We start from the raw sequence: 16657 nt of genomic DNA, 5'->3' as shown, positions 1-16657 counted from the left end.
AGAACCTGTCTCAGAAGGTACAAGTACCACGCCTCAAAACAACATCTGTCTGCACCGTTAGAACCTGTCTCAGAAGGTACAAGTACCACGCCTCGAAACAACATCTGTCTGCGCCGTTAGAACCTGTCTCAGGTACAAGTACCACGTGGGGAGCTGAGATTTGATGAGCTCACATTAGTTTTTGCATGATTTCTAAGGTTTGACCCAAACAGCTACAAGTTTCGACCTCTGGCGTGAAACGCGGCGGGCGATATCCATCACGTCAAGGAATGCTGGGCCTGTAATTAAAATCTGTTTTTATTGAGGGGTGATAGAAATCCATTAAAGCCTTTAAAGCCACCTGTTGATTGAATCACAGCCTTTGTTCAGGTTTAATTAGAGCCATAAAGAACCTTCATGCTGAATGATTTCCAATCCTGAGAATAAAGGAGGGGTCAAGGACTGGGGGGACAAAACGGGAAGAAAACCGGACGAATCCCAAAGGCTGTTTGGGATTCAGACGTGGAACATAATGTGGGATTAGTGATTGGACAGAGGAGGGAACCACTAATCCTCATCTTTCTGTCTTTTGTTTCTCAGACCAACAAGGCGTCGGCTCAGGGGGATTTTCAGGGCGCCAACGCCGCCTCTCGCCAGGCCCTGTGGCTCTCCGTGCTCTCCATCGTGTTCGGAATCATCACCTACATCTGCGCCATCACTGCGCTCATCTCCTACCTGTCTGCAAAACCGCCATAAGAGCAGCTGCCTGCTCCAACATCAGCACGCCATCTGTAAACATGTTCTTCACACCGATTTCACCTCGAAGCTTCATTAACTCTGAGCTGCAGCTCTCACTCCCTGCTAGGCCGAAAAGAAGAGTTAGTCTGCAGGTTTACAGCAAAGGGACAAGTCCTGATGGACTCGGCTGCAGGACGAGCCTCAGGAGACAACACTTCATGTTTCCCTGCAAACAGACTCCACGACACGTTCATTCTGAGAAGACTTGTGCCAAAATACATTCAAACAAATAAGAATCACATGTGCAAACATTATAAAACAGAAAATGCAAGATTAAAAAACAAACAAACATCTGGATATAAAGAGCTAAAAACGGCAGCAAACCTGTGAGCTAAAGTGCCAAAAATATCTAAACAACCAGTTTGTTCATCCAGATGTTTTCTCCTGCAGAGAATGGCGGCTTCAGACAAAAACTTCAACACTTTTTTTATTTTAAAGAGTTAAAATTAAAACAAAAAGCTGACAAGCTGCTGTCTGCATGGCAAGTTACCAAAACAAGCTTTCATTTCTTCCTTTATTTGGTCCAAAACTCTTACAACAAAAAGTCTGATGAGACAGAAAACGAGTCTCACAGAACGAAGGAATCACTTTACATCACAGCTCAGAAAACAGACGACAGCAACGTGATAATACCACATCAACCTGTAATTACCAGAAATAATAACCATCTAATGACCATCAGCCTGAAAGTTTCCTGACGTTAAAATCAAAAACAGTAACAGAAGAATACATTTACATATAAATAAACAGATCAAATGATGATATTGGTGCAACAGTTCTACAGGATAAATCATCATTAGATAACATCAATTATAGAAATGTTCAATGTTTTAAAAACCTTTAATGTTGGATGGAAGAAGTAAAAACTGGGAACAGCTAAAAGTTTTTTACTGCAAAATCTTTATATTTTTATAAATATATGCATAAAAAACACGAATCCGAGCTGCAAAGCAAAGCAGATTATCATTTTATTCTAAAGTTATTTCAATATCTTTGTAATATTTAAAATAATTTGTGTTTCTGACACGTAATTATTTGGTTAGGAATTAAATCATAAAACCTGATTATAATGTAACCTCCTGTCTGTCTGTCACAGCTGTTCAACCTCAGCAAACACAAACACGTTTATAACTCAGTTCAGTTTACAGATCCGGAGGTAAACTTCGATGTGGTAGTAGCTGAGCCTCATCCCCGACAGATCACAACTTATCCAACAAAACCTCACTGGGATCATTTTATCACAGAGCTGGGACGTAAAGTGCTTCCAAATGTTAAACATAGAATAAAAACTCGTTTCTTCATCCTCACTCCATCCTCCGGTTCTCCACAGAGAAAACCAGCCCTTTCTTGTTTTGTGTCTCATATTAAAGAAATAAATGTGCGTCGCCTCGACGGAACCGATCGTCCTGAGCTGCTCGGGTTTGTCCCACTTTGTCTCACCTGGACAGAAAAGACGAGTGAGGTGGACGAGACGTGAAGAAGAACCTGCAGCTCAACAGTCACTCCCGCATGTCACGTGAAAATCAATAAATCCTAATAAACGCACTTATTTAACAGTCATTCTTCTTCCTTTTATTTGAATATTGAACAGAAATGAGTCATCTGTACAACTAAAGCAGCTGCTGAATGCTTCACATATAAAAGCACAAAGCTGCGTCTCCATCAGAGGTTTTTGGAGTAGCGCCGCCTCACAGAGTCTCTGTAGAAGTGGAAGATCTTCTCTGAAGCTTTCTGACTCACGGCGATGCACTGCTGCAGCTGTGGGACAGGATGACATTAAACTGTCAATGTTCTCAGAAACAAAAGGATCACTCAGAGACGGAGCAGGAGACGTTTGAGCCAAACCTCATGAACGGAAAAGGAGCCTTTGGTGGAGGACATTATCACCCTGCGCTCCGTGCTGTCGATGGCAAACGTCATCAACGCTCGACTTTCCTAACGAGAGAAAAAGAGAAGAACTGTCGTGAAGCCTGAACCTCAGAGAGCTGAGCTGAAGAGTGGGCCACAACTCCTCCACAACCAGGAACCCACAGAGTTCTGCTGGGTCCGGAGCTGGAACCTGAGGTTGGGTTTGAATCATCTGAGAACTTCGTAGCGCCTCAGATTTACCTTCTCCTGAGCAGCGGTGGGGTCGGTGATGATTCGCCCGTCGGCGGTGATGGCGCAGCTCACGCCGCAGAACAGGCAGCTCATGGACAGGCCTGCGTCCATCAGAGCCATGCAGGCCGCGTTCAGGCAGCAGCCCAGCAGCTGACGAGCAGCTAAGGACCAACGCTCGTTAACAGACCAGCACCCAGTCCCCCCCCCAGCTTCAGTGAAGGATACGGAGCCGTCGTCATGGAGAACCTGAAGGATCAGAGTCAGCGAGGAGCGAGGGTGAAGAGACAAGAGAAGAGCTGCCTCACATGTTTCTCTCACACACTGCTCCTGTGAGCGCTCCCTCACGCCTGCAACAGATAACAAACACACATAATGCAGAGAGGAAACGGGCTCACTGACGCCACCTGGAGGTGAGTTGGAGTAAAGAAAAACGTTCCTCAGCCCTTGTTACAAATATTTATCTGTGTGGACTTTCCTTCTTCTCTGCAGAAACACAGAGGCGTGTCTGACTGATGGTCTTTTCACTCATCCAGAGGTAAGAAACACGGCAGCTGGACTTTATTTCTGTGGTTAAAGTTCAGTTCAGATGAAAAATCGAACGGAAACGTCTTCAGCTACAGGAAGTCCTGCTGCCGTGTTTCTGAAACGCTTCAGACTTTTAACAAAAACAGAAACCTGAAAACCTGCTGATTCTAGTGTTTCTCACAGCTGGATTACTGATTGATGATTAATATTATAAAATCTACTTTTGAGTGTTTTGCTGCAACAAATGATGGATTTCTAAATTAAAACAGAATTTGTCACTAAAAACATTTACCTTAGTACTGATAAAAAAAAAGGTCTGATAAAAAATGTTCAAATGAATGAAAATTAAAACAAAACAAAGTCAAGTTTTTGTCAGAAAACGTCCCGACTGTCTTTAAAATGTTATTTATGAGTGAATTAACTTTAATCCCCTCCTTTTAAACTAAAAACAGCATCTGAAAGGTTAAACCTTCTGTTTTTGAGTAAACTCCAGACTTTAATAGTAATAGATAGTAAAAGATTTTAATAGTTTGTGTTTTGAAGATGAGCTGAACAGAAAAACACTGAAAAACATTCATCTGTTCAGCATCGAACTCAAACAGAAGTGAACTTCCTTCAGTTTATTATGTTTATTATATTTCCTGTTTTCTGTGTTTAATGTGTTAATTGTGTTTCCTGAGTTTCTGTCACATTAAACTTTCAGCACATTCATGCTTTTTGCTCCTCAGACGGGGATTTACCCGGCAGTCCCACTTTGGGCTGGATCAGCACCTCCAGGGTCGCTCGGTCGTAGATTTCCTTGCTGACTTTGACCTCAGCGGGTCCATACACTCCAGCCATCACGCTTGTGTCGCCTTCATACAGAAAAGAAAGAAGAACAGAAACATTTATCCAATAATAACAAAAATAATAACTTCAGTGTAAACTGTGGCTTTCATGAAACTCAAGGATGCTACACAGAGAGGGTAGAAGTTTTTAAAAGCACAATAAAATAATAAAAACACTTATTTACTCAGCATTAACTAACACCTTCATGATAAATGTCACTGGGAGAATAAACATCTTGTGATTTTAGTTTATTTTACTTAAAGTAATATGTGTAAGTGCAAAAAATACATTATATTTATGAGCACAAAACTTGCCTTTTCCTACAGTTAATTTCATATTTACTCATTTATCTACTTTCCCCACCTTTAAGATGTTTTATCAGACATTATTTAGATAAATAAAGCTCCTCAGACAAACTGAATCTTAAGTAGTTGCGGCTCCTGGAAACTTGTTAGTAACTCAGAAAAAAACAACAACACTTTATTACCCTGAACGAAAGAAGCTGATCCATCAGGTCGAGACAGTAAAGTCTGTTCGCAGCCAAACTCTCTGAGAGACACAGAAGAAGCGGAGACCTCCATCATGCTGTCTTCTTCACGGTGGAAACGGGGTTTGTTTGTCGCACGCGAGTGACGTCATCGGTTAGCTGAAAAGCGCTGCGTGACGACCGACTTTAAAGATGTCAATTTTATTGATAAATTCGAGCTGTATTCTTTGACCGTTACCATACATTAAATTGTGTCATTTGTATTTTGCCTTTGATTTTTACCATTTGATACCAACTATTTTGAAAGTAAAAAGCAGAATTTCAGGTTTATGTAGTTCTGTTAAATATCCACTAGGTGGCAGGAAAGTGACGTGTTACCGAAAAGCAGCTCCAACTGTCGTAAAGCCTCCTTTAAAGCGTCCTGCAGGCGGCTGCTGGTTCTCTTTCCTCCTTTGCTTCGCGGTTTGAGCATCGGAACATGAGCGTAAGTGAAATGGGTGACCACAAAGTTGTTATTTGCCAAATTTAAACGCTGATGCGCAATAATAATATTGATCTTCTCCATCAGTTTTGTACATTAGGCTTCCATTAACGGACAGGACATGATGTGGGCGCTCTCTGCTCCGCGTGCAGTTAGCATTAGCACTTTAGCTTCCAGTTAGCTTGAAGCTAAGTCGGTTCTTCCAAATGTGCTGCCTCAAATAAGGCCTGCAGTCTTTAAATACGAGTTAAACTGCGGGGATAAATGGTTTGACTCTGTCTCTGTGATTGGAAACCAAGTTTATGTTCTTTAAAATAAAAATAAAGCTTTTTAACTTCGGTGACACATGGCGGAGGATCAGCGTGATCTTAAAACTGATCGAGTCACTTATCAGGATCAATACACACAAATACCAGGCTGTAAGTTATTCAGCTACATGTTAACTAATGAAAATAAAGGCTGAGGTTGTTAAAGTTTAGTTCTTATTATGTAAGCTCAGGTATCTTTGCAATAAAGTTGCATAATGTGGGAAAAAATTCGTTTTTGAAGAATTATTTGTACTTTAACAGAAGTTTTAATCATGCTCATCTACTTAATCCTGCATATGAATGTGATCGTTCCTCTTTCCTTCGTCTCCATGAGTCAGAAGCTGTCTTGAGTGATGAGATATTAGTCGTCGGACCACAGTTTGCTCTCATTATTTGGGATTTTCCTGCTCAGTGGCTGATTCCAGAGCAGCAGTGGTCAGAGAAATCCTGTCAGGTTTTGCTTTCACGTCTGCATCATCAGTTGCAGAACAGTGACAATGAGGCCTGGCACATTTATTCCTAATTATTCATATATTATAATGTGAAGTGATTTCCTATACTGCTTGGAGGCAGCTGTGCTTTGTTATTAAATGTCTGAACATAATTAAACACTGCTTTAAGATTAGTGTTTTTGAAATGGGGTGGGTAATGTCCTTTTACTATAAAAGGCATCGATCTGCCTCACTTTAGCTTTGATTAGTTGGAGCTGCAGATTCTGTTCCTCTTGACAAAAGCCCATTTTTGTTATTTTTCTGAGCAGAAACTGTTTAAACCTCCATTAACTCCAGTCCCCTCTCTGCCACAGGAGACGACTCAGATCCGGGTCTTTATGACGCCAGGAACCTTCCTGTTGGCTGACCGCCTCTGATCCAGGTGAGGAAAACTGTATAAAGTCACTATTTTTGGTCTTTCATTACTAGGTATTCACTCAGAGCTAATGTCATATAATTTAAATCAACAATAACGTGTTTTAGATGTTAAGTCTTTACTGACCTGGGGTCAGATCAGACCTCATGAAGGTTTCAGTCAAACCTGATGTTTGATGCTTTCTGCAGAAAACTGTAAAACCTTTAACATCACAGTCCAGCCTTTAGTGTTTCATAAACAGCTGTAACAGAACTCAGATAATGATCAGATGTGAAAGCATGAATGTGATGACACATTTATAATAAAGATGCCTTTGTTTTGGGAGGGGGGGTGAATGCTGGCACAGTTTGAGTTCTGGTTCTGTCAGGTGGACCGCAGAGCTCATACAGTGCAAAGAGCAACTGTTTCTCTTGCAACCCACTGCTGTTGACCCTCTGCAGCAGTGTTACTGATGAGAAGTGACAGCTGGAAGTCTTTAAAAGCCACTGTTCCTGAACGCCTCTTTTCTCTCTCTGCCAGGTGTTGGAGATGAGCTCTGGCCCGCTGGGTGAGTTGGCTTCATGTGTTTGTTGTGTTTTAGGAGTTATGATGAATGGCTGAAAATGTTCAACTGCTCTGAAGTGTGAGTGACAGACGCCTTTCTGAACGACCTGCTGCTCTGTAATGACCTGATTTTTTTCTGTGCTGCGTTCTCACATTCATTCATTCATCCTTCTGTGTCCAGGTTTCCTCCTCGTGATGCAAACACGTTTATGTAAGTAAAGGTTGGAGTTAGAAACATAACCTGATGTCAGAGGAGTTAATTACAGCATCTTTTTATCAACTCTAAACTTTCTGAAAGTCGTTTTTCAGCTTTTATCTCAGGTTGTTGCTGATCTGACATGAAATGAATCATTTGGGGGTTTATCTCATCTTTATTGTGACAAATCCTGAGGTTAATCCCGACAGACTCGTCACCGTAGGGTCAGGTCGTTGGAAACGCCTCAGAGAGTAAATCTGTAGTTCGCTTTACCCACCTGTTCTGCTGTGAGCTCGGTGGGATATACTGCAGGACACACAGCGCAGGAAGCTTTACGTTCTGTGAAATAAGATGTGGAGCCTTTTTAACAGGAAGTTGTTTGTCTTTTAGGCTGTGGATTTGGCAGATGAGTTTCCTGCTTCCTGGTGTTCTGCACTGAATCATGGAGTTCAGCTTCCAGTAAGTTTGTGTGAGGAACATGTAGAACAGCACTGTGTGGTATCTGCAGCCCGCTGCACCATCAGCTGGTTTGTTCATAAGTCAGTGCTAAAGGAAGTCAGCATCTGGCATCGTTGGTCTCCAGGCGGTTCGTGCCTGGAGTCCTGGTGATGTTGCTGAAACACGTAAATCTCTGAGGTTTCAGGTTTTAAGCTTCTTGGTCGCCTGCTTCGAAATAAAGTGGCTGTTTGAACGTGATTCTGTCCTTAAAATAACTCTGTTCACTGAGAATCTCCCGTTTGGGGCCGGCTGCTCGGAGCGGTTTGGTTCTTCACTAAATAAATTCATTGGAGCTTCAGTAATGAGGATCAGCCAGGGTGCTTAAACTTGGCTTTAAAATCACATTTTTGTTTAAGGAGTAATTGTCATAAGTAATATGGTTTCCTTCCTGCAGGAGTAAACGGCTTCATGGTGCAGGTGGTTATATTATTTATTGTAATCCATACGGGGGCCGAGAAGAAAATCTTTGGGACCCACTGATTTAGTAGAACGTGGTTCTCAGTCTATTTATGCTCTGGTTAGGGTTCTGTTTTTTCAGTTTCAGGATCCAGGAGATCTTCTCTAAAATTCACTTAAAATAATAATAAAGTTAAAATCAGTGCACCAACAAAAAGTCTTCAACAATAATCACAAACTCAGATGGTAGTTCTGCATGTATTGAATGAACTAAGATGTCTGGTTAGTGCGATTTACTGTTTGTTTTGTTTTTAATACGTCTTGACTAACAGATATTTGTCTTTTTCAGGTGATGGGTGTGTCAGAAAGCGTCTCAGGAGTCCCTGTTTGGGGTACGTTGTGGTCCAGCAGCACTGTTGTATCTGCAGCCAGCTGCTCCATCAGCTGGTTTGTTTAAATGCCGGTGCTAAAGAAACTCAGCGTCAGGCATCGTTGGTCTCCTCTCTGCCGTGTCTGGAGTCCTGGTATCGATGCTGAAACATACAAGCTAAATTTAAACATTTCATTTTGAAGAAAAACATATCTGTGTGAACGAGAGGGAAAGTTTTCTGTAAATTTGATTTGATTTACCCTTTGCTGGTGTTTAAGTGGATAAAATCATATGTGCTGCAGGTTGAATGAACTCGAAGGAGAGAGGCGGAGCTAAAAATGTCTCATTTGGTGTTTCTGGTTGTTTCCTCAGGTTTCAGCTGCAGCAGAGACAACCTGAAGCTCCTGCAGGTGGATAATTCATCTGAGTTCTGTCCCAAATCCTTTCAGGCAGCTCCTCCTGCCCGCTGAGACAAATTATTTCACAGAAAACTTTAAAATATTTAGAGATTTCATCTTTTATCTTCTTTAAATCTTTGATGAATACAGCAGCTCTGTGAGTTTTCTCTGCATGCCGGGTCTCCTGTGGGTTTGGGGTTTTGGTCACATACCAAGGCTTTCAGGATCCTCCGTTCCTGACTCGCTGTGGACTTGACCATAAAACAAAAACCATCCCAGTGGGTCTCTGACGGCGCGGGCCTCTGCAGACTCACTGGGAACACGACGCCCACGCCGACAAAGCTGGAGGATGTTGGACGTGAACGCGAAGAAGAGAAAGTGAAACTTGTTTTTATTTTCAGAAACTGCAGATGGAAGATCGTTGACCGTGTGAAGAGCGTTGACGTCGGCGTTTCCTGTCTCGGGCTTTGAGATGATTTGAACACTGTTCTGCTGAAGCTGAATTATGACCATTAATGTGTAAATATGTCTTTGTCTAAAATAAAAAATTTAAAAAAGACAAGAACTCTTCATTTTTTCTTATTTGTGTCCTTGACTATTTCTTCTTGTTTGAGAGAAAAATGTGTTTTTGTAGCTGAAAACACACACACACTCGTAGATCAGAACCTGCAGGAACATTTTGTTAAATGTTGAATCGTTCTGTGGTTGTTTGGGATCTCAGAGCAGTACGGATCCAAATAAAAGTCAGTAAAAAGATCCAGATACTGATTTATATACAACTGGCTGCTACTCTTGACCCTTTTTGGGGATATATGATTGAAGAATTATAAAAATAAACCCTGATGTCCTGATTAGTTTGGATCTGGGTTCAGCTCCAGGCTTCCCATGAACAGATCTGGTCTCTGATTTACGGAATTAAATAAAAGTTAATAAATAAAAATTTATTTTTATAAAATTAGTTTTTTTGTTGAATGATGTTTAACTCCACGTGAATGTTATAAACCACGTAAAACTGAAGTTAAGTGAATATTTTTCGTGCGATGCCATTTCCTGTTTATATCCATTACTTCCGCCCTGAGGGGGCGTGGCCTCCCCGTACCAATATGGCTGCCGTGTTTTCGCTCGGCAGGACGTTACGTTTCCAATCCTTTTAACGCCGAACTGGGTCAGAAGGTGATTCCGTGGAAACGTTTGTGTGGAGAGAAGGTTTCTGTTTAATTTAAGCTTCTTCCTCCTCTTCTTCCTCCTCCTCCTCTTCTTCCTCTTCCTCCTCCTCAGGTGAGTAACTAACCTGTTGTTTCCTAATTAAAACCGATCGATACTTCAGTCTGTTTAGGTACTTAAAGTTAGGTTGAGCCGGTTTGCTTTAACTCCAGATGAGGAAGAAAATCAGATTTTTCTCTTGTTTCATAAAACTTGCTTTAAATGACTCGATTAATCGTTTTTTGTGGAGCAGATTAACTGAAAATAAAGAATTGGAGCAGGGTTCAGTGTCTGGTGGTCCTGAGGATTAGGATTAACTTTGTAAACACAACAGTTTAATCTGTTTGCATGTAATACTGACCTTTGACACCTAACTCAAGGGATGAACCTGTGCTCTCACATGACAAAGATGGCTCTTCCTTCAGTTTATCCGTCATGCTGCTCAGTGAACTCTGTAGAAGCACTGACCTCTTATAGTTAGTTTTATTTCTCACCGGAGTCTAACGGGCCTCCACAGAACCTGTTTGGACCCAGATCTTGCAGGTGGCTCCTGGTGGTTCTCAGCTCGTAGCTCCAGAACCGTTGGTTAGTCTGTGGTGTGATGTCAGACCCAGCTCTTCCCCTTTAAAGCGAAGGAGGAAGAACGTTTCCAGGAGCGGGTCCAGATTGTTGACATCGACTCCAGGGTGAGCAGCAGCAACACTGATCCTTTCTTTTCTTCGTGCACGGCCCTAAAAATCTAAAATACAAGCTTCCATCTCATTTCACTAACAGTTTACCATCAGCTGAGGTTTGTGCACATATAATAACAGAGTTTATCGGGTATTTGTCTTAGTTTGAAGAGAAGCTTTGGTCGGTCTGTGGTACTAAAATAGCCTCCAGGCAGCTCGTATGACAGCTGACAGTTTTCATTTAACCCTTTTAGCTCTCCTACCAGGTGTGTTTGTCATCGTTTTAACAATTTACAAATGATTCGAGCCAGAATGCACTCTGTCCTGAACAGGATTTTCCTGACAGAAGTCGTCGTCTCGTGTCCTCCCTGTCTCCCAGCTTCAGAGACATGTCCTCTCCTGAGATCTCCTCCCTCTCCTGGGGCCTCATGAAGGTGAAGGGAAGCACCTCCAGCTACAAGGACTGTAAGGTGTGGCCCGGAGGGAGCCGGGCCTGGGACTGGACCGAGACTGGGACTAACGTGAGGAAACCAGATCCATGTGGCCCAGAATCATGCTGTAAAGATGATTAAAACCTTTCTCTCCTCTCTGCAGCATTACCCAGGAGTTCAGCCTGCAGACCTGGAGGAGGTGCTGAAGAAAGGAGTCGAGCTGCTGGTCATCGGGAGAGGAATGAACGAGGCTCTGCAGGTACGACGCCAACTAAAATCACTGTTTGGTAAAAATAAAACTAATTATTCTGGAAACAAATGCATTTTCTGTGTAAATTTGAAGTTAAAACAAACCAAACAGAAGCTAAAAGCTAAAACTGCAGCTGAAAGTAGCTGAAGAAGAGAAATCTCAGAGATCTCAATGTGTTTTTATGGGGAATTATTTTGTGAATAAATTAAAATAATTCAAAAAGTACAAGAGTTACACACACTAGGAGTCACAGCACATCTTCCAACAGATCCTCGATCGTATGAAAGGTGCCAGGATGTGGAGTCTTTGAGCCCCTGGTTCTGTTTGTGGCAGCAGTTTGCAGGATTTGTCTTGTTTTTGTTTACATGGAGACTGAAAGTTAAAGAATATGACGGTTTGCCACATTTAGATTTTTCCCCATGTGTTGATTACTCTAAATAAAAACAGTCATGCTGTGGGATTCTGTGTAACGGACCAACATTCATTACAAATTGAAGAGGGAAATTTAAAACCCTGAAACATTGTGTGCAGATGAACTCGTGGACTTTGCTTCGAAGCACCAAAATAAATTCTACCACCAGTAATTTTCAGGAATCATCCGTTCTGAATCGTTTCTGTCTCAAGTAAATTATGTAAGAAGCATCAAAGACAGGAGCGATGCATGCAGCTGCACTCTCAGGCACAGATAAAAACACGTCCACATGGTTCGAACCCTTGTCCTCACAGTGAAGCACGGTGGTGGCAGCATCTTGATGTGGGAGATCCAAAGTGACAGTGCAGAATGGTGCAGAATACAGAAAAAATGTGAAATATTTTTAGTTCGGGGCTGAAATTAGACCAGATCTGAGCTAAACGGCTTTAAAAGATCATCAAAACAATCACTGAAGACTTTATTTTTTGTCCCATCTCATTTTTGTTTCTTCAATAAGTTTTTATTTTAATGTCAAAGTAGAAAACATGTTTAAATGGTATAAATTTCACAAGAGTTGACTTCATTTTAACGGAGGGATGAAAACTCCGACAGATTTCCAGTTTCCTGTTTTGTCGTCTCTCAGGTTCCTTCTTCCACTCTGGACTTCGTGAAGCACAAAGGCGTCGAAGTCCGGGTCCTCCAGACCGAGAAGGCCGTGGCCGAATACAACAAACTGGCCGTCCAGGGCGCCAAAGTGGGCGGGGTTTTCCACTCGACCTGCTGATGTTTGACTGAAGCTGAAGCTTAAACTGGACGTCCCCCGCTGGGCTGCAGAGGACAACTTCAGGAAATCCTTCGTTTCCTTTCTCCATGAAGCCGAATCTTAGTTCCACTTCACTTTTTAAAATCTGCTCTTTTTGAAGGTTTGAAGCATAATTTGTAGTTTTAATTCATTAAAAAGGTTCAAATGTTAATTTTAGGTTAAAGATGGGACATCCTGAGGAAAATAAGCAGATTGTTTTATTGGAAGAAAATGTTTCTCCATCTCTTGGGTTTGTTTGTGTAATAATTGTACAGTAAAAAAAAAAAAACTTTTTGCAATTTACAAATAAACTATAAATTATTGCATTTAGTCTGAAAACTTGTTTCTGATTTAAAGTCCAGTTAGCGTCGGGCAGGTTTGGGCATGATGAAGACTTTAACGGGCTTGCTGAACGGAATCGTTCCCTCGACGGCGGCCTCTGCTGGCGGGAGGCTGTCGATGCTGTCGCTCCATCCCAGCCTGTTGGTGGAAGGAGGAGCGGAGGAGGAGGAGCTGTAGGCCAGCAGGAGGCGCACCTCGACCTGCGACGGCTCTGAGAGAAACAGACTCGTTTAATGTGGGGGACCCTTCAGGTCCGAAGCTGGAGACGTGTTTGTCCACTGACCTGTCCACGCGGTGTGAGACAAGTAAACCTGTGTGATGAGTCTGTGTCTGTGGGGTCCCGGCTTCCTGAAGTCTCCAGGTTTGGGGTGGATCACATGACTCTGACCGTCTGGGTACAGAATCTGCAGCCGGAGGTAAACGGATAAAAAAACAAGGAAGAAAATTTAATTAAAGGGCAATAAAACCGGTTCTAACAAGGTGAAAAGAGTCTAATCTTATCCAGTCTTCAGTTCTAACTTGTGTGAATCTGAACTCACTGCGCTGCTCGGTTTGTTAAAACAGGAAGCTGAGCGTCTTTCTGTCTTTTTAACCTTTGAATAAAGACACTGACTCAGGATCAGTTAAAATCAGCCTGACCTGCACTTTGATTGTGTTCTGGGGGTCCTGGACGTGCTCCAGCGTGGCGTCGATGTCGAGCGCCACCACCAGGCCAGTGGTGAACCTCAGCGGGTTGTCCGACTCCCCCGTGGGCTCGATGATGGTGGCTGTCGCGCGGTGGATCTGTTAGGAGACAGAACGGGGTTGGATTTCTCTGACAAGCAGCAGTTGTGGGTAAGAACACACACACTCCACCTGTTCAGGCAGTTTGAGCTGCAGCAGGCCGCTCTGCCTCAGGGTGGTCTGCAGGATCTTCACCAGCTCTGCTGGCTTACAGGACGACAGCCGAGGCATCAGATCCAAAAGTTTATCCACAAAACTGTCCTGGAGGTGGGGCAGCTCTGACAGGAACAGCCTGAGGGAACAGGACCACATTTAGCTCAGGGTTCAGGATCAACGTCTCCTGGTGCAAAACGTTCCTGTTGTGCTGTGAAAGGAAAATCTGCTCCATCATCTGAACAGGTAAATTACAGAAGAACAGAATACTGGAATAACTTTTAGGAGCTCTTCGTGTTTTGAAATCAGGATTTACCTCTGGAAAGACTCCACCTCCTGCAGAAACTTCTCACAGCTGCTGATAAGAAGATCCAGCCTGAGGAGAAACCACAGCCATGAGGAACCTCTGCACTGTTTACAGATGTGTCCAGATGTGTCCGCCCACCCACCCCTGTCTGGTGCGAGCCGTCAGGATGAGCTGCAGAGCTTTGGCCTGGAGGCGAACGTGATGGATGGTGGCCACCTGCCTGCTTTCCAAACCGCTGTACAGAAACTCCAGCTTGTAGGTTTCCTCCAGGATCTACGGCCGCACAAAAACAGGCAGAGGGTCTTTAGATTCAGGGCGCTGCTGCTGGGACCGCAGTGAGTCTGTGTTCGCTGACCTGCTGAGCTGCTGCGGTGGCTGTGACGTTCTGTTTCAGGCACAGAGGGACGGCCATGTTCCACAGCTTCTCCTGCAGAGCCTGAAACAAGACGCCAAGGTTCTCAAACAGGAAGGGAGACTCTGAGAACGCAGCAGACAAGAACACAGTCCTACCTTCATGAGCAGCAGCTGGCAGCGCAGGTACGTAGCACAGAAATCTGCAGCTCCTGCGAGTTCTGTCTGCAGCTCCCCGAGCCGCTGCAGGTCTCTGACGGACACACAGGAAGTCATTAACCTTTATTAACCTTTGTGCCAGAACACCAGAACCCAAACGGTCGACACGTGGAACGGTAAGATGGCGCCGCGGCTCAACAACGTGATGAAGTGATGATTTGTGGTTAAACAACAAACAGAGCACTGAATGTAGTTTAAAAACAAAACAAAACAAACTGTTAACCACAAAGAATCGCTCATCTGAGACTCGTACGAAGGACACGTTTGTCCCACATTTAAAGCGTTGGACGCATCATCTGTGGGGGACATGTCTCCATCTGAGGCAGCATAAAGATGGACCGGACTGAGACAGGAAGGAAATCATGACCCTTTTTCATTTCTTCATTATTTCTGTTTTGGACCAAACTAAAGCTGTTTTGAACTCACAGATTTAGTCACAAGCTTCTGGTTCTCTTTTCACAGTTTAACTATAAAGTCTTTATTTTCACCACATCTTCACGGTGGTTTCTGACGGAGCTGTGGCTGTCGGCTCAGAGCTGCAGGGTTAGGGGTAGACTCAGGAGACATGGCTGAGACGCACCATGGAAGTCAGGAGACGTCCTGAAGACAATCAGGGTCCAACTACTTACAGAAACCAGCTTCATCCAGTGAGCTCCACTCGTGACGGTTTACTACTTCTGTCAGGTTTTAATGGTGTGTTGGATGGTTTCTTATTACATTTTAAACTAGTTTCTTTATCGTTTAGTGCTTTCAGTGCAGATTAATAATTTGACTCTTCTCATCTAAACTTGTAGATTTTTCTGAGTCCTAAAGATGCTTATTGATGGATGTTTAGGATATAAAAACCTACTCTTTGCGTCAGTAAAATAACTTGCTGAAACAGAAACATGATAATTATGTTAAAGGTCGTCTGAAGTTCCTGAGCTTGTGGGTTTACCGTATGGTGAAGTTCAGCAGGTCCTGAGCTCCGGGGCTTTCCAGGTTCTGGATGGTGCCGACTCTGTTGAGACTCTGCTGGAGGAAGAGCTGGGCCGACTCCACAGAACCAGAACCAGAGCTCGAGTCCACAGAGTCCAGACTATAGACCTGCTTCCTGCCCGGCAGCTGGAACAACGAGCAGATAAAAGCGTCTGACTTTAACTCCAGACTTCCTGTTTGTCCACAGGAAGTGGACTCTGAATACAAACTATTAGTGTCGACTTCCCTCACTACAGAAACTGAAGTTTTTATTTGTTATTTTACTTTTATTTATTACCACAAATCTCAGTCTGTAAGCTTAGAAGTAGCTTATCTCCCGTGTCTGAGCGTGTTTAAAGATTAGCTGTAATCAGACAGAGTCCAGTCTTACTCTGAGCGGCGGCACGAGGTGCGACAGACTGTCCCTCAGGTAGGCGTAGTGTCTGAAGGTGTGGTCAGAGAACAGCGCCGGCATGGTGGGACACGACTTCGCAGCATTAAACACCAAAACCAGAACCGCGATGTCTGAGATAAATAAGTGGAGTCAAGAAGAGCAAACGCTGACAGATGATCAGCTTCTGTTTACAGGCTGATGGACACATGTCCATCTGTGCTCTCTGCAGCGGGAAGGATACAGGCTGGATCGTCCATGTCCGGCTCGGGTGTGTCGAAGTACGGGTGTGTGCTGAGCAGCTCAGGAACCAGCGGTAAGACCAGCGTCGGGTGGCGTGAACCCAGAAACTTCAAACACCTGAGGGGAGACAAGCAGACCAAACTTTTAATGAACAGAGAGGCTGAGAATTAAAACCATCCTGGATCTTTACAGATTCATCCAAAGACTGTGGGAAAGTTTAGACAGCTCAAAAGTTAGGATGTGTGACATCATTACGCTCTTTAAGAAAAAATCCATCTTCACCTGTGATTCTGTGAAAACTATTTCAACTTTCTGTTTAAAGTCCAAACAGGACCAGGTTTAGAGCTCCAAACAGGACCAGGTTTAGAACTCCAACAGGACCGGGTTTAGAGCTCCAACAGGACCAGGTTTAGAGCTCCAACAGGACC

General features: G+C 43.4%; 4 protein-coding genes, 1 long non-coding RNA gene and 3 other non-coding genes across 14 annotated transcripts in view; 6 read left to right on the top strand and 2 right to left on the bottom strand.

Moving 5' to 3' along the window:
- tmem91 (transmembrane protein 91) overlaps positions 1–2335 on the top strand; it is a 27967-nt gene extending 25632 nt beyond the window's left edge. The window contains exon 4 of one of the 2 annotated variants that reach the window (XM_017431074.3): positions 580–2335. In XM_017431074.3, the coding sequence (XP_017286563.1) occupies positions 580–735 (156 nt within the window). In that variant the 3' untranslated portion in view covers positions 736–2335. Of the gene's footprint in view, positions 1–17; positions 538–579 lie in introns of those variants that run through there. The other variant, XM_017431073.3, reaches the window with a different exon arrangement.
- exosc5 (exosome component 5) lies at positions 2327–4871 on the bottom strand. Its single transcript, XM_017431075.3, has 6 exons — positions 4718–4871; positions 4143–4256; positions 3103–3224; positions 2887–3027; positions 2623–2712; positions 2327–2535 (listed from the first exon to the last, which is right to left on the bottom strand). The coding sequence occupies exons 1-6, from the start codon at positions 4812–4814 to the stop codon at positions 2440–2442; spliced, it is 660 nt and encodes a 219-aa protein (XP_017286564.1). The 5' UTR covers positions 4815–4871; the 3' UTR covers positions 2327–2439.
- A 252-nt stretch (positions 4872–5123) lies between these two features.
- Positions 5124–9336, top strand: LOC108244681. Its single transcript, XR_001808938.3, has 8 exons — positions 5124–5201; positions 6312–6379; positions 6893–6920; positions 7098–7127; positions 7503–7571; positions 8356–8398; positions 8749–8786; positions 9176–9336. It is a non-coding gene; the product is annotated as an uncharacterized LOC108244681 (long non-coding RNA).
- On the top strand, positions 7302–7431 carry LOC112451091. The gene has a single exon (XR_003039838.1). It is a non-coding gene; the product is annotated as a small nucleolar RNA SNORA18 (small nucleolar RNA).
- LOC112451094 lies at positions 7600–7737 on the top strand. Its single transcript, XR_003039841.1, has one exon. It is a non-coding gene; the product is annotated as a small nucleolar RNA SNORA8 (small nucleolar RNA).
- Positions 8416–8550, top strand: LOC112451095. Its single transcript, XR_003039842.1, has one exon. It is a non-coding gene; the product is annotated as a small nucleolar RNA SNORA8 (small nucleolar RNA).
- A 522-nt stretch (positions 9337–9858) lies between the features above and the next one.
- Positions 9859–12864, top strand: aamdc (adipogenesis associated, Mth938 domain containing). 6 transcript variants are annotated; one of them, XM_025009328.2, is made up of 5 exons: positions 9859–10052; positions 10495–10663; positions 11028–11169; positions 11243–11338; positions 12385–12864. In XM_025009328.2, exons 3-5 carry the CDS (start codon positions 11038–11040, stop codon positions 12523–12525), a joined length of 369 nt encoding a protein of 122 aa, XP_024865096.1. In that variant the 5' UTR covers positions 9859–10052; positions 10495–10663; positions 11028–11037; the 3' UTR covers positions 12526–12864. The 6 variants fall into 6 exon arrangements, with proteins under 6 accessions (XP_024865096.1, XP_037829681.1, XP_017286587.1 ...); XM_037973753.1 differs by having other exon boundaries at positions 10495–10767; positions 10981–11169; XM_017431094.3 differs by having other exon boundaries at positions 9860–10052; positions 10981–11169.
- The window catches only part of ints4 (integrator complex subunit 4), a 12691-nt gene continuing 8777 nt past the window's right edge, over positions 12744–16657 (bottom strand). Inside the window, exons 14-24 of the mRNA XM_017431091.3 lie at positions 16231–16346; positions 15987–16120; positions 15576–15742; positions 14579–14672; positions 14424–14504; positions 14211–14341; positions 14078–14137; positions 13741–13900; positions 13525–13668; positions 13169–13289; positions 12744–13096 (exon numbers count right to left, since the gene is read on the bottom strand). Coding sequence (XP_017286580.1) covers positions 12906–13096; positions 13169–13289; positions 13525–13668; positions 13741–13900; positions 14078–14137; positions 14211–14341; positions 14424–14504; positions 14579–14672; positions 15576–15742; positions 15987–16120; positions 16231–16346 — 1399 coding nt within the window. The 3' untranslated portion in view covers positions 12744–12905. The remainder of the gene's footprint in view (positions 13097–13168; positions 13290–13524; positions 13669–13740; positions 13901–14077; positions 14138–14210; positions 14342–14423; positions 14505–14578; positions 14673–15575; positions 15743–15986; positions 16121–16230; positions 16347–16657) is intronic.

Source organism: Kryptolebias marmoratus, linkage group LG2 (genome assembly GCF_001649575.2).
Source record: "Kryptolebias marmoratus isolate JLee-2015 linkage group LG2, ASM164957v2, whole genome shotgun sequence".
Lineage (NCBI taxonomy): Eukaryota > Metazoa > Chordata > Actinopteri > Cyprinodontiformes > Rivulidae > Kryptolebias > Kryptolebias marmoratus.
The sequence above is the reverse complement of the archived record's forward strand: the minus strand, read 5'-3'. Positions and strand labels throughout refer to the sequence as shown.